At 32.1% G+C, this 14,588-nt stretch overlaps 3 protein-coding genes and 1 long non-coding RNA gene across 4 annotated transcripts; 2 read left to right on the top strand and 2 right to left on the bottom strand.

Annotated features, from left to right (window-relative positions):
- Window positions 1–238: 238 nt before the first annotated feature.
- Window positions 239–1,857, top strand: LOC133702278 (probable pectate lyase 4). Its single transcript, XM_062126591.1, has 4 exons — window positions 239–692; window positions 787–1,142; window positions 1,267–1,402; window positions 1,509–1,857. Exons 1-4 carry the CDS (start codon window positions 264–266, stop codon window positions 1,731–1,733), a joined length of 1,146 nt encoding a protein of 381 aa, XP_061982575.1. The 5' UTR covers window positions 239–263; the 3' UTR covers window positions 1,734–1,857.
- Window positions 1,858–2,790: 933 nt separating this feature from the next.
- LOC133702043 (EG45-like domain containing protein) lies at window positions 2,791–3,411 on the bottom strand. Its single transcript, XM_062126217.1, has 3 exons — window positions 3,282–3,411; window positions 2,889–3,171; window positions 2,791–2,797 (listed from the first exon to the last, which is right to left on the bottom strand). The coding sequence occupies exons 1-3, from the start codon at window positions 3,409–3,411 to the stop codon at window positions 2,791–2,793; spliced, it is 420 nt and encodes a 139-aa protein (XP_061982201.1).
- Window positions 3,412–4,232: 821 nt separating this feature from the next.
- Window positions 4,233–5,861, bottom strand: LOC133700685 (F-box/kelch-repeat protein At2g44130-like). The gene has a single exon (XM_062124297.1). It carries the CDS (start codon window positions 5,729–5,731, stop codon window positions 4,694–4,696), a length of 1,038 nt encoding a protein of 345 aa, XP_061980281.1. The 5' UTR covers window positions 5,732–5,861; the 3' UTR covers window positions 4,233–4,693.
- Window positions 5,862–12,382: 6,521 nt separating this feature from the next.
- LOC133702313 (uncharacterized) lies at window positions 12,383–14,099 on the top strand. The gene is made up of 3 exons (XR_009843703.1): window positions 12,383–12,536; window positions 13,690–13,730; window positions 13,852–14,099. It is a non-coding gene; the product is annotated as an uncharacterized LOC133702313 (long non-coding RNA).
- Window positions 14,100–14,588: the final 489 nt, after the last annotated feature.

The raw sequence follows: 14,588 nt of genomic DNA on the forward strand, positions 1-14,588 counted from the left end.
TCATCAACAACCAAACCAACTGTATTAGTACACAAATCATGGGAGATTTTATAGTAATCTATCTATGTTTAGGATACAACACCCACTTATAATTGTAATTACAAAAATAGAAAATTAGTTATCACTGCTGCATTCTACTGTAACCAACAGAACAAACTGCAACGCCACCATTGGTGAGCTCCTCTATAAAAACCCTCCGCCATTCCTTAACTCTTACATTGCATATCTCTAACCCTCTCCCATAATTTATTCAAGACATCATCATGGTTGTCTTAAGGCACCTTGTAGTAGTGGTCGTTTCTATTGCCATCCTTTCCTTCATCCCCAGTGCTTGTATTGCTGCCAACAAAATGAATGCCATAGATCAATGTTGGAAACCGAGTCCGAATTGGCGAAGAAGCCGGCAACAACTGGCATCTTGTTCTGTAGGGTTTGCAGGGAAAATGACTAGCAATGTTGGAAGAGATGTTGTAATGTATAAAGTCACCGATCCTAGTGATGACCCTGTGAACCCCAAACAAGGGACGTTAAGACATGGAGCCACCATGATCACAGGCAAAGTCTGGATCACTTTCGAAAGGAACATGGATATCAAACTTGAGAAACCTCTTCTTATTAGCAGCTATACTGCCATTGACGGTCGCGGTGTTGATGTTGGAATTGAAGGCTTCGGGTGCTTCTTGGTGTACAAGGTAGATTAATTTTTTCTAGTTGCCAACTTTCGTGATTGAATACGCAATGCATGGTCTATAATTTTGATTTGCAGTACTTACGCTGTTTGTTTAGGCAACGGACGTGATCATCCATGGCCTAAGGATTCACCATTGCAATGCACAAGGGCCTAGCACAGTCATGGGACCAGATGGGAAACAAATGCAATTAGGTCAGATGGATGGGGATGCAATAAGGCTGGTCAGTGCATCTAAGGTTTGGATAGATCACAACACACTGTATTCATGCCAGGATGGTCTTCTTGATGTCACTCGAGGATCTACATTTGTTACTGTCTCTAACAATTGGTTTAGAGACCAAGACAAGGTCATGCTACTTGGCCATGATGATGGGTTCTTGAGGGACAAGAACATGAAGGTCACTGTTGCCTTCAATCGTTTCGGACCTAATTGTAACCAGAGAATGCCAAGGTAATTCTTAGTTCACTAGATACTCCATCGATCCCCTCAATATGGACGCTTTTCTTGAACATAATTTCTGCATAATGTATAAATGGTGAATCTTAATTGAAGAATTCAAAACTATGTAACACAGGATTCGCCATGGATATGCACATGTAGCCAACAATCTGTACCGAGGATGGGAACAGTATGCAATTGGGGGAAGCATGAGTCCTAGCATCAAGAGCGAATCCAACTATTTCATTGCACCAACATCAGGAAAGAAGGAGGTAATAATAACAATTGTCAAACGCTTGTTCTTCCTCTTACAAAATTAGGAGGAAGGATGGCTAAATATTGATACGAAAAACTATAACCAGACACTTGAAATAACAGGTAACATGGAGAAATGGGATCAGTGGGAAAAGCAAGCCCTGGAACTTCTACTCCATAGGGGATCTGTTTACAAATGGAGCTTCATTTTTCCAAACAGGTCGCAGAGGTATGGCAAAGCCTAACTACAATAAGGAGCAAAGTTTCAAGGTTGGAGATGCCAAGTATGTGAAGGCATTGACAAGCTCTGCAGGTGCTTTGAAGTGCTCAAGAAGATCTAGATGCTGATGAGTCCAACAGAATATGAAAATCGTTTCTTCTTTCTCCAAGGACCAGTCCAATGGTTCATGAAAAATTGCTATGTTATAAAGCATTATAACTCCAAACTCTTAATTTTCACAAATTTTGAAAAATAAAAATAAAAATAAAAATAAATAAGCTTCTATTATCAAATATGTTATTTCATTGTTTCTGTTTGCTTCCTCGAACGGTAGTAAAACAGATTCTCCTCAAATTACAGCAACAGAACCCGGTAGAAGATCCATTACACTTTTTGTAGAATCTGAACAAAAATATTCGCTTCATTTTACGAAGCACATCATTGTACCCATTTGCATCTTTGTCCAAGAGGACATGACACAGAAAGATAAGAAGAAGTCCAAAGGGCAATGTGTATGAACAGTTTGGTATCAAAATTTATGTGGCCCTGGCTCTCTCCCTTTAACAACTCTGTTTTTCCTCTGCTATGGCTCCTTCTGCCATTCTTCTTGTCCATGCATGAAAATACTATACAGATTGACTCTTTTTATACTTCTTGTCTTGGAAATACCATTTATCCGTTAGATCCTCGGGTAGTCGAAAAAGGCTGAAACAAGCCAATGTTGCTAGCAACGAAACGCGGATATTATAAACCGTGCTTATCTTGGCATCGAAGTTATGTATGAACGCAATGCTCACAATTTCCTTCAAAGGGCAAACAGGTTGGCATGGTTTATGTAATCGCCTTGTCTTTTCTTTTTTGTTCTTTACGAGGTCCGAGGGACTAAATTATCTTTCTGATGCCTAATGCATTCTTCAAAAGATTCAAAACAATATCCAGCTCACTTGTCTTAAATTCCGTTGTATTTTGACCCCTGAACAATACTAAAAGTATATAAATAGCGGGAAAAAAAATCAATTCCTTTAATTTGTAATCTTTGGTACAATTTCTTGTCCAATTATTGGATATAATAATAAAAAAAAAAACAATATTCAATCGATCAGGTAGCCATTCATTTCTTGATCAGTATCAGAATGCATTAACCAAAATCCGTGCTGGTTCTTTCTTCAATGCATGCTTCTTCTCTCAAATCCTGCATAGTAATTGAACATACAATATCAGCCATGTTAAAAGCATTGAAATATATCACAAATTAACAAGAATTAATTTCTCGAGCGACTTACTGTTGGTAAGAGATGTTTATAACGCCAGAATTGGGGTCAGCAATGGAGGCAAAAGCTTCTTGTGACAAATCAATGGTACCCCTACAAGAATCAGCAGGGCAAAGATCTGTAATCATCACAACAACTGACCCATTAACCAAACAAGGGAATGGAGTGCCCTCATTTGTCCCGCTAACACAAGTTACTTGGTAATATCGCCCACAAGCTTCCCCATTGTTAAAAATCCCTTCACTTGCTGCTGCAATCATCACTCCTCGATCTTCATATCCATAGCATTTAGAAGCTGAGTTTACAAATAAATTAAATCATGAAAGGGATAGAGAAAACAAGAAGAATACATGGCTAATTTATTATACTTGATTAATTTTTTAGGGGATGAAAAGAGATTCTTACGAACGTATGGGGGTGTGTTGAAGGTCGCAGTTCCTGAATCTTGAGCCAATGCGAATGGATAAAAGCACAAACTGAAACACAACAATGTCATAACAGAAGAGGCAATGAAACTCTTGAAGACGGATACCATGGTTTTTTGAGCTAGAGCTTAATCACAGCACAATATTTGCACGAGGGGTGAGAGGAAGCATCAGAATATTTATATATAGGAGTGCAGAGATTACGGCAAGTTGATGGAATGAGTATATGCGCGGCATATTGTGAAATACTATGTCTTGTTAAAGAGAAAACTATGAAGCTTTTTAGAATTTCGGTGTCCAGCAATAATTAGACGGCCATGCATGCAGGCCATTGGGAGTTTACAAAGCAACAAATTAAGGTATAGAGTGATGTCTCCTCAGGAAAAGAAGAGGTACCCCTGAACTATGAAAGATTCTTTAATTTAGAGTGATTAAGCACAACGTTTTTTAACCTTTTGTGATGCCTGGATTTAAGAAATTGCCCAGACCATCTAAATGATTTTTCTCGTTGCCTCTTCTTGTTGAATTTTTTTTTCTTAAAAAAAAGATGGTTGCTGTTTGGTTTGGCTTCAAAGCATACCGAGAAAGAAAATTCAAAATACACATGGCTAAACCAGCTTTTGTGTAGTTTTTGCTGTTATAGTTTGAAAAAATAGGCGTAGGAAAGAACTATAAATTATTTTATAATTAAGGTTTCGAGAGAGAGTTTGTAGCGAGAACAATGTAAAATTACAAGACGACAAGATCATGCCTCGTAGCTTCAGCCCTCCTGCTCTCGGAAATGTTGTTCTATGGGCGTGTGAAGAAACCTCTTCTGGACACCAATATGGATTGAAAATTGGGTTCCATCATGAAATGGATAGCCCAAATTGAATGGATAAAAACTATATGATAAAAAGCAATGAAAACCAAGGATAAAGACTGCTAAACATATCCAAAACAAGCCTACATGGCAATATCATTACCTTTCATCTCAAGTATTCATTACATGGCAATATCATTCAGTATACAAGCTAATATTCACATCATATATACCATCTTTTTTCGGGTTACAAACGCGTGTATATCAAAGTAAAAACATCATTTTTAATGTTTTTGTCAAGGAAACATAGGTTATATTATAGTGCATCGCATTGCCAAACGAGCACTTGCTACAGCAAGAAAGCATAGAGGGTTGAATTTGTGCAAAGAGGGGCACTCTGTGTATGTATTTGGGTACCCGGCCAAATTCAACTCCTCTCTGAACATGACACATCTGGCTTGTGTTTTCCCTTTTCTTTCGATCCCCCATTGTTCATGCATGTTATAGGGTACAAAAATTGATCGATGGCATACAATATTAATAACCCTTTTTATACTTGATCTTGCATGCCCACAAATGGCAGCTTTCCATTAGATCTCCACGCAGCAGCCAGATTGGACAAACCCTGAGAACTCATCAGGCACAATGATCTTCTCCAATTTCCCATTTTGACCATCTTTCATTTCTATCAAATAGAACTCTTCGGGTGAACCTTGGTTATCCAACCCGGTAAGCATGACCCGAGAGCCCAACGGGATCCCACGAACCCCGGCTCGAACCATCGGGTCCAAGTCAGCCCAACTCATCAATCTCCCATCTTTCCCTACCCCAACACAAGATCTCGGGCACCGGCCCGGAATCCATGCCTTCTTCACCTGCCTCCATTGACCCGACCCGAATTCATATACCTCAGCATTCCCCTCAAATGCCCCCTGATTATCGGTCCCGTATCCGCTAACCACCCAAAATTCATCCCCGATCACCACTCCCTCACACTCATCTCGCTCTTGACTCATTTGAGCTAACTCAGTCCACTCATCCTTGCTCAAATCATAAACCCACCCAGTTCTTAATGCATTCTTATTCTCATCATGCCCGCCCACGACATAAACCCGACCTGAATAGGACCCGATAGCAAAAAAGGACCTCTTGGAAGGCATCTCCTTCCCCTCTCTCCACTTCCTTGTTGTGAAATCATACACAAAAACATGACTCACCTGTTCATAACTCACCGGGTCCCACCCACCCATGACCACCAGCTTCCCTTCACAGCTTGCCAATTGACAAAACAAGGGCAACTCGATCGGATAATTGGGCACGGGGTCGAGTCTCTCCCATGTCTGACTCGCTGAGTCAAACACAGAGATCCCAAAACACGGTGAGTTACCTTGTTTGGATCCCTGTAAAACATCAGCCCCATGAACAGCTTGAACAAGACAAGCAACTTTATGGGTGTAGCCAAGTTTCTTCCTGTGGTAATAAAAATCCTTGCTTTCCAGTAAGTCACACCATTGCTTGCAAACTTGGGAAGCAACTCTGTGAGCTGTGTAAGGCAACCGAGTCATGCACTCAAGACCGAGTTCTTGAGGCAAACTCGGGATCAACTCGGTGAGCACGGTAGTTTCCATTTACAGAAAGATTTTGAAGCTCTTGAATTATAGCTTTCTCTCTTTGAGCGTAGTTTTTTTTGTTTTCTGGACCTAATCAACTGTCTATTTATTAACAGACGATCGTTAAATAACAGAAACAGTTGCTCCTATTAAATCTTGACACGTGGCAGACCTCAAAACTAATATCTAAAATATTTTTCATTTATTTTTGTTTCTCTCTATATAACTTTTCATTTTTTTATTTTGATAAATAGATTTATATTCTTCTATAAATATTTTTTTTCCTTTTATAATGGATATTTATAATGGATAGATTTAGGTACAAGTCAAAGTTAATTTTTTTTTTCCAGAATATCTAAATATATTTTTAATTTAGTCGAGGCAGCTGAAAGATTTCCTTTATCTATCCAAATTATTTTATAAATTAATTTTTAAAAATAAAAAAAATATATTTTTTTATTTGAAAATAATAAAATAATAAAATAAATTTTAAATTCATATACATATTAATAAATAAAATTTCAAATTTATAAAATAAAAAAATAGATTAAAAAACTAAATAAAAATCAATTTAAATGATGATTCGGATAAACTACTCCCTTCTCGCATCTAATTTTAATCAAATCATATCTAATTTTATTTATTTTAAATTCTTAAATCAAATTCAATTGAGAATGATATTAGTTGCATATCTTATATAAATTTTTCATCCGATTCATTATTAGTTGCATATCTTATATAAATTTTTTATCCGATTCATAATTTAACTATGCTAGTAACAATGAGATAATATTTTTATTTCATTTTGTGATTAAAGTATATTCAATATCTATAATTTATAAAGATAACTTTTTAAAGGGTTAAGTATAATTTTTATATTTGAATTGAAAACATTTGATGAAAAATAAAATGATTACAAGATAATCAAAATAAATTAAAATCGTAAAATGGTAATTCAAGAAGTAAATCATAAATGGTGAGTTTTTATTTTAACATAATTTTTTATTATGATTGATTGCTGAAACCTATGGATAAGATGGAGGTGACTGATTACGTGGTGCAATTTGGCTGTGACATGAATGTGATTGTGAGAAATATGGTATGCATTGCACGTGGACGTCCAAGATGTGATAAGGTTAATCATGTTTGATGTCTAGTTGTCACGTGGCGGGGCAAGCGGATGTTTTTTTCTTACGTATATATATATTTGGAGTTTTCCAAGAGAGGATGACTATGGATATTTTGTGACTATGAAGGGATCATGTGTTATCTATACAATTATTATTAATTATCTTAGTTGACTAGAATAAATAAATAAATATTTTTTTTATTTTTTCCCTCCAATAATTTTCAAAAATATAGTTGAAATTGCCACTATCAATCACCATCCTTCTTTTAATTATTGATATATATGCTTGGCATTATCTTCACTAATTAATTTTCAATTTTTTATCCTTTCTAGAAAGTAGAAACTAGTGGATGTGCCATATGTACATTCACTTGTGCGTGCTTTGTTTTTTTTTTTTTTGAAGTGTATAAATATTAATTAAGAGTATGATTATTATAAATCAATTCATGGCTAGCTTGAGAGAAGCAGTTAATTAAAAAAAATAAAGTTTGTGGGTAAAATATTGTATTAATTTTTACTGTTCATCATTTTACAATTTACTATAATTGTAATAGTGTATTTTTAAAAAATAATTTTGGTCCTCAAACTTTTTTTTCCAATGATTGGGTTATCTAGAACCCAAATTTGAACTAGATTGCATTATTTTGGAAGGCATGGTTGAATTGAAAGAAAATGGATTAAAATAAAAATTTGAGTAACATAGGTATCGACTTTGAGATTTTTTTAAAAAGTTCATTTTTGTCAACTTTTTTTTTAGCCATCAAGTGATTGGTTCCTGTAAATTTTTAAAAATAAATTTTGGTACCAGACTACATTTCCCTCATGTTTTAGTCATTTTTTATGGAGTTGAGAGCGGGGTTGCTGGATTCCAGCTTAGAGAGAGAAAATTATTGTTGGCAATGATATCAGCTATCAAAACAGTTGATTTTTATGTTAAATAGTTCCATATGATAAGAGGGTTAAGATTAAGTGTTTTTTTTACCTTGAAAATGACTAGAAAAACATATCTGAGCTTGGAAAGATTTTTGGTCTTAGGATTTTTTTTTATGCTTTTGAAGGCTATAAATTGGTTTAACAAGGCTTCTAGGATGTTCCATAGGTTTTTGGGTTATGAATTGGTTCATAATTGTTTTTTGGGTGAAAAAAAAACCATGAACACCATTTTTCTGGCCTAGTTCCACATGACACATCGTTTGCTGAGGCTGATAATGCATCATCCATTTTTTCTTACAATTAGGTCAGACAACATATCATCCGTCCCATTGAATTAAGAAAACAAAAAGGCATATATGCGTGAGCCTGACTTGTCAGGCTCATGTGTAGGCTTTTCTTGATGGGCAAGGTGTTTGACCTAATTTATCATGTTCAGCAATGTCAGTCCTATATATATATATATATATATATATATATATATATATATATAATAATAATAATAATAATTTTTTGATTTATGTTTTAGTTAATGCCCTTTTTTCGTGATTTTTTTGGCTTTTTTAGCCCTTTTTAAACAACGGTTATTTTTTAATTATATTTGATGTGTTTAATTTCTTAGGAGGTTAATGTGATTCATTTGTAATTTTTTATATATATAATATATAGATTAAATATTTATTTTTTATAGTATTTTAAGTATGTGCAGCTTTGCAAAATATTTTTTTCCTTTAATTTAATCAATAAGTTTTGTGTGTGTCGATTTCTATTATAAATTGATTTTAATAAACAGATTCATTGAACACAATCAAGTAAATAACTCGTATTGCGATATTAAATATTTTAATCTATATTTATCTTTCAATTTTTTCAATTACATTTTTATTTGTTGTCAATGACTTTTTTTTCATTTATTTACATAATGGTTTGTATTTTATTTAATTAGATGGGTGCATAAGTTTTTCAATTTACATCTATGATGTTTTTATGTAAAATAACACGTTAAAAAATTCTACATGCTCAATTGTTTTTTTTTTTTATCATGTATTGAAGTTTTCAATTTGATCCTTATTTTTATGCTTTTTTATTTTCAATTTCACCCTTTAATCCAAGTTGATAGTGTATTCTTCTTCTTTTTTTGTTCTCATTTTGGTTCTTTTCTTTCCTTCCTTTTTTTTCTTCTTAAATTCTCATTTTTTTTATTAATTCCTTTTTTATATGTATTTTTTTTAATTTTTTTTAAATTTATGCTTTAATTAATACCTCTTCTCTGTTATTTTGTTTTTGGTTTTTTAGCCTTTTTTAAATATCAATTATGTTTTTAATTACATTGAGTGTTTTTAGTTTTTTAATATATTAGTATTATTCATTTATAATTTTTTTATATTATATAGATTAAATATTTTTTTATTATATTTTTAACATATGTAACCTTGCATAATATTTTTTTTATTCAATAAATTTTATATTTATGTCGATTTCTATTATAAATTAATTTTATTAATAAATAAATTCATTAAACACAATTAGTTAGATAACTGCTTTTTTGTTTTTGGATAAAAGTTTTTTTTCTCATGTTATCATGATTGCTTTCTCATTTTCTATCTTTGCTTATTGTTTTGCAAATAAAGCCAATTTATTTAGTTGATGGGGACTATAAACCGAGTTGTTGAATTCTTTTTATTAAAAAAATTATGCTTACCACTTCTAAATATTTTATTAGAAAAACAATGTGAATCCACAATGTCACACTAACACCAGTCTACTACTAGTCCAACACTAACACTAGTCTACTAGGAGTCCAAAATACGTGATTGAATAAATATTTCTCAATTTGTTATGAGGATTGAGGATTCATAATTTTTATGAAGAAATCTCTTATCAATGATAGAATAAAATTCATTTATATTATATTTAAAATCTTCTTAATTTGGGTTGAAAATCAAAATAACTTGTAGTATTTTTTTATTTTTCTTTTTGTTTTAAGTTTAATTTGCACCTATAATTCTCTTGACTCTTAATATTTAGTGCCTTATAGTGGATAGCTCTAGTCATAAACTTGGAAGATCAGTGAAGCAGAATGAATCAGCTACATAGACTTGTCCACGCCTTGTAAATTGGTTATATACCTTCTATTTAATTTGTTTTAAAATTTAAAAAAATCATAAAATAATTAAGATATATATTGCTTATCTGGCTACTATTTAGTATAGCCAATAATTTAAAATATAAAAAATTAATTCACAGCTTGTTAGTATATGAATTAATTTTGTTGCATTACAGAAGTAGAAGGACAATGTTTACCTTCGTTATCTGGCTCCTCTTAGTTAAGAAAAATAAAAATAGTTTCTTTTATTTTATTTTATTTTTCATCGTGGGGCAACTTCATTTCCCCTAATATATGCTTAACTTTCCTCTACTTAATATTTATGGGATGAAATGTAACCAAAAGAAATAGCAAATAACATCGTTGGTTTTTATTTAGTATAGTAAATGATATGTTTAACTTGGTCAACCCGATCTTGTCAAAACCTGATTTTTAATTTATTAATTTTTTATTTTTATATAAAAAGCAATTTTATTTTGATTTTTTAAAAAGAATTTGAGGATTAACCCTTCCTATTTGTAGCTCGACGTTCAGAGGGTACTTGAAAGTATCGCAAAAGTTATTTTTTAAAATCTTTTTAACTTGGAAATGCATTAAAATAATAATTTTTATTATTTAAAAATTATTTTTAATATTATATGGTATGAAAATATCAAAAATATATTAATTTAAAATAAAAAAATATTTTTAAAATACAAAAACAAACAAAATCTTATTCCAAGTCTAAGTATGGTGATAAAATAGCAAAGGTTCCAAAGCTTCTGTTTTGTTTGTTTTCACCGTTGAGAGCATTTTACTTGCTTCTAGATGAGTGTCAATCATGTGAGAAGATGGGGACATGAAGAGATGCTTTGATTTATTCTCTAGTTTCGGCTAAAGAGGCAATCCCATCTCGTCTGTTCATCTCCCTCCTGTCTTTTCATTGCTGTCTTTCTTATCCTTTCTTCCTCCTTTTTCCACCTAACAATAGTGTTTTGACAACTCATTCATGTGTTATACGAAGGGAGATGGATGGACAATTCAGATACCATGTAGCATGCATTAATCCAGCCATGTATGGACACATTAATGTCCATGCATGGGAGAGGGTTAAAGAATGGTCTTGAAGATGAACAATCAAAGCTTTCTTCAAATTAATTAGAGGAAGGACATGTAAAATATCTGGGTATTTATGGAGTGCAAACTTTTCTTATTGGGCTAAATTGATTGTTCAATCAAATTAGGAATATATATAGTTTTGTTTTTTTGGATGAAAACAAAGGAAAGATAACAATAATGCTATAGAAGCCTTCTTACAATAAATTTATAGACTAGAAAGTGAAAAATTATGGCATCATCCCACAAGTAATCGTATCTTTTCATGCATGAAATCAAAGCAACTATGTATTTTAGTAACCAATTGTAAGATTACTGGTATTTTTTTTTTATTATATATCTTGGTCTTGAGATATAGATCAAGGATCTAGCTTGGGTTTGATTTTAAAAGAATCAGGTAGGAGTTGAGCCCGATCAAAATTTAATGACTTGAAAAAATTCAAAGCTCTATTGTTTTAATATTTTAAAAAATATATAAAATCACATCATTTTAATTGATTGAGACCAATATATCTAATCCCTAACCTAAACAATGATCGAGTTACAAGTACAAGTATAGCAGGATTTAATAACTTTTGATCTCAGAATACCAATGCATGTGGGGCAAGGCAGTTTTCAAGGAAAAGCTTTATGGATATCGATAAGCTCAAACAATATTGTGCATATATTATCGACTCCATGTGGCAGCAATGTTTTCTTGTAAATTAAATGAATGATCACGTTCCATGAGCTTGTCTGCTCGACTATGGTTCTCTAGTCGACATCATGCTTTGACAGCTTCTAACCTATCCCAGAATTATGCATCCTTCTTCGTGGAAAATGAAGGTTAGCTTTTGGACTCCAAAGTCCTCCCTTTTAGCAAGTGGCTCAAATATCCTTTCATCCTTCAAAAGACCTTCAATTTCTAATCATTCACTAACATGCAAATGCTTAATTAATGTAAGTGCTGCTTATTGTTTTTACTGTTCAAATCTAGTGATTTTTTTTTTAAAAAATTACTTTATTCTTTTTAATATTTTAGATCATTGTAACGTGGTTAATTATATCAAAAATAATTTTAAAAAAATAAAAAATATTATTTTTATATATTTCTAAATAAAAAAAACAAAATTACTACGATACTAACACTACCCCACGAGTAAGATTCTCCTTAAACATATTAGTCTTGCCGTAAATCAATGCTTAATGCCTTTAATCGTGGAGGTTTCGTTGGAAATATTGGGCCGGTTTGAAAAATCTGTGATTAATTATCATATATAATTGACTGAAAAAGATTAAGAAAAACTGTTTTTCTCTAAAAATCTTAATTATATCTAAAAAGAAAATATTCAGATTTTAATGAAACGTGTCGTCTATATATCTTCCTTCATCATCGCCACTTGCTCGAAGTTTATTTTACGCCTGTAGTTAATGCTTTTCATCAGCTATACTTGCAAGCTGCCTAATTTTTGAGGTGGGGGGAATCATTAGCACTGGAGAAGAGATTAATTAGCATTGACCCAGCGGGCAGGCACGAAGTATGCAGCTCTCTTTTCAATCGCTTCGTGTTCCACGATATTGTGGTAATTTTTATGGATACATACAGTTTTAATTTACTTCCAAGTTTTTTCTGCAGTTTTGAGGTGAAAAGTAGAGTTAAATAAATAAATATTTTTTAAAGCTATGATTAATTTAAAAGTATTTTAAGTTAGCCACACCACGTTATAATATCATTACGAATCTTGACCAAGTAGCTAGCTAGCTAGCTAGCTAGGGTTGATAGCTTGATTATAGATATTAATTGGCAAATCTTCAGAATGGAACTCTTCTCCTCTTGTTTATTCCCTTCTCTTTCTCTTCTATTTAGATTCCAGCCGACGTCGAGACTTGTCAAACCCTAAGAGAAAATTATTTGTAAGAGTGTAACCCTATCAAGCAAAGAGATTCACAACTTTTTACCCTCTTGGTTAAATTTAGTATGATTATCTTCTTCAATCTTTTGTTACAGTACTGTTAATTAATTTGAATATTGAGTTCAGGTTCTTGAATATATGAGCAAGTGTCAACATCATGTTTTAATTAATAAACCTATGCAAGAGACCAAGCTTCAAAGGCTGTCCAAAAAGCAAACTCTTGGACTCTACAAATTAATCTATCCTTCCACAAGCATATAGCTTTCTTAATGTTGGATTATTGTTTTAGAATTAAAAAGACCAGAAAGTGTGAATTTCTTTTTTGTGATGAAAGGATAAAAATATTTTAAAGATATTTTTATTTTTATTTTTATTTTTTGTTTCTATCTCTACGACATGGGTTTTTTATTTTCTTCTTATTTTTTGTTTTAAAAGGTCAAGTGTTTTCGTATTTTCTTAAAGAGTATTTAGATGTGTGGTATATAGCAGTTATTTTTTAAAATATTTTTTTATTTGAAAATACATCAAATTAATGGTTTTTTATTTTTAAAAAATTATTTTTAACATCAGTACATAAAAAAAACACTAAAACAAAATTAATTTGAAGAATTTTTTTTTAATTTTTTTAAAAACTTTTAAAACATAAAATTATACATCCTAATACTTAACTGTGCATAAACTATACCTGTGGTTTCTTATTTTATTGAGGGATAATCATCTTAACTTGATGTTCTACTTTTTCTACATTAATTTGACTCGATTGGCTGTCTTATAGCATTTATTCATGAAGTTGATTTTCTTGGTTTCTTTGTTCTTGATGTAGATGGGTTTGAAGCATGTAATTCTTTAGTAACAACATCTAAGGTATCATTTAGATGATTAAACTTAATTAATTAATAATTTGAAATATCAAATATTTAAATATATGTATATATTTATATATAAATTATACTGTCTTATAGCATTTCTTTGTTCCGAGTTATAGGACAGCCCGTCAGGTGAAGTTGGGTTTTAAAACAGTGAGAAGTGCTGCTGTGTAGTTTGATAGTTTCCGTTATTGGCATCAGCTCAAGATTCTGGGACTGCAGCCTGCTACACACCTCCATACGTTCCTAAGAATTCTTGTATCCATATATCTCTTTTCTTAAAATTTGTTTTGGCGGTGTTAAGAGCTTTTGCTGAGCTTTTGTTTACTATTCTATTTTATATATATTTTGAATTATTTTTGTTGTATTGATTTTAAAAATAATTTTTAAAAAATAAAAAAAATATATTATTTTGATACATTTCGGTATATAAAACACTTTAAAAAATAACCACAATTATATTTTTAAATAGACCCATAAGACTCGAGCTGGTTCTCAAATCAACTCTTAAGGTCAAGTTCTAAGAATTGGTTATAGGAGATAAACCTTCTATTACAGATACTGTAGTGCAAACATTACCTTGGTAGGTGATTGACTCCAGATAAAAAAATCTATCCATGTATGATCTCCAATTTCTTAATTGAGGCCCTACATCATCTCCAATCACAGGGATCACAATTGCCATGCAAGGATTAGCTTCTACAACGCGACTGCAAAAGAGAAGAAGTGTGGTTCCTCAATTAAATCTTAAAACAAGCATCAACATCCATATTAGAGCATTAATGATAAGTTTCTTTCTCCAAACTTTCCTTTGGATTCAAAACGATAACATGTGAGCAAACCCACTTCCTGCTGA

This window comes from Populus nigra, chromosome 8 (assembly GCF_951802175.1).
Source record: "Populus nigra chromosome 8, ddPopNigr1.1, whole genome shotgun sequence".
Lineage (NCBI taxonomy): Eukaryota > Viridiplantae > Streptophyta > Magnoliopsida > Malpighiales > Salicaceae > Populus > Populus nigra.

Bases quoted from the DNA above. Each gene is read 5' to 3' on its own strand.
- LOC133702278 (XM_062126591.1), top strand. From the start codon at position 264: ATGGTTGTCTTAAGGCACCTTGTAGTAGTGGTCGTTTCTATTGCCATC. The intron at 1,143-1,266 runs GTAATTCTTAGT...TATGTAACACAG, and splicing joins TGTAACCAGAGAATGCCAAG to GATTCGCCATGGATATGCAC. The intron at 1,403-1,508 runs GTAATAATAACA...TTGAAATAACAG, and splicing joins CAACATCAGGAAAGAAGGAG to GTAACATGGAGAAATGGGAT.
- LOC133702043 (XM_062126217.1), bottom strand. From the start codon at position 3,411: ATGGTATCCGTCTTCAAGAGTTTCATTGCCTCTTCTGTTATGACATTG. The intron at 3,172-3,281 runs GTAAGAATCTCT...TTGTAAACTCAG, and splicing joins CAACACACCCCCATACGTTC to CTTCTAAATGCTATGGATAT.
- LOC133700685 (XM_062124297.1), bottom strand. From the start codon at position 5,731: ATGGAAACTACCGTGCTCACCGAGTTGATCCCGAGTTTGCCTCAAGAA.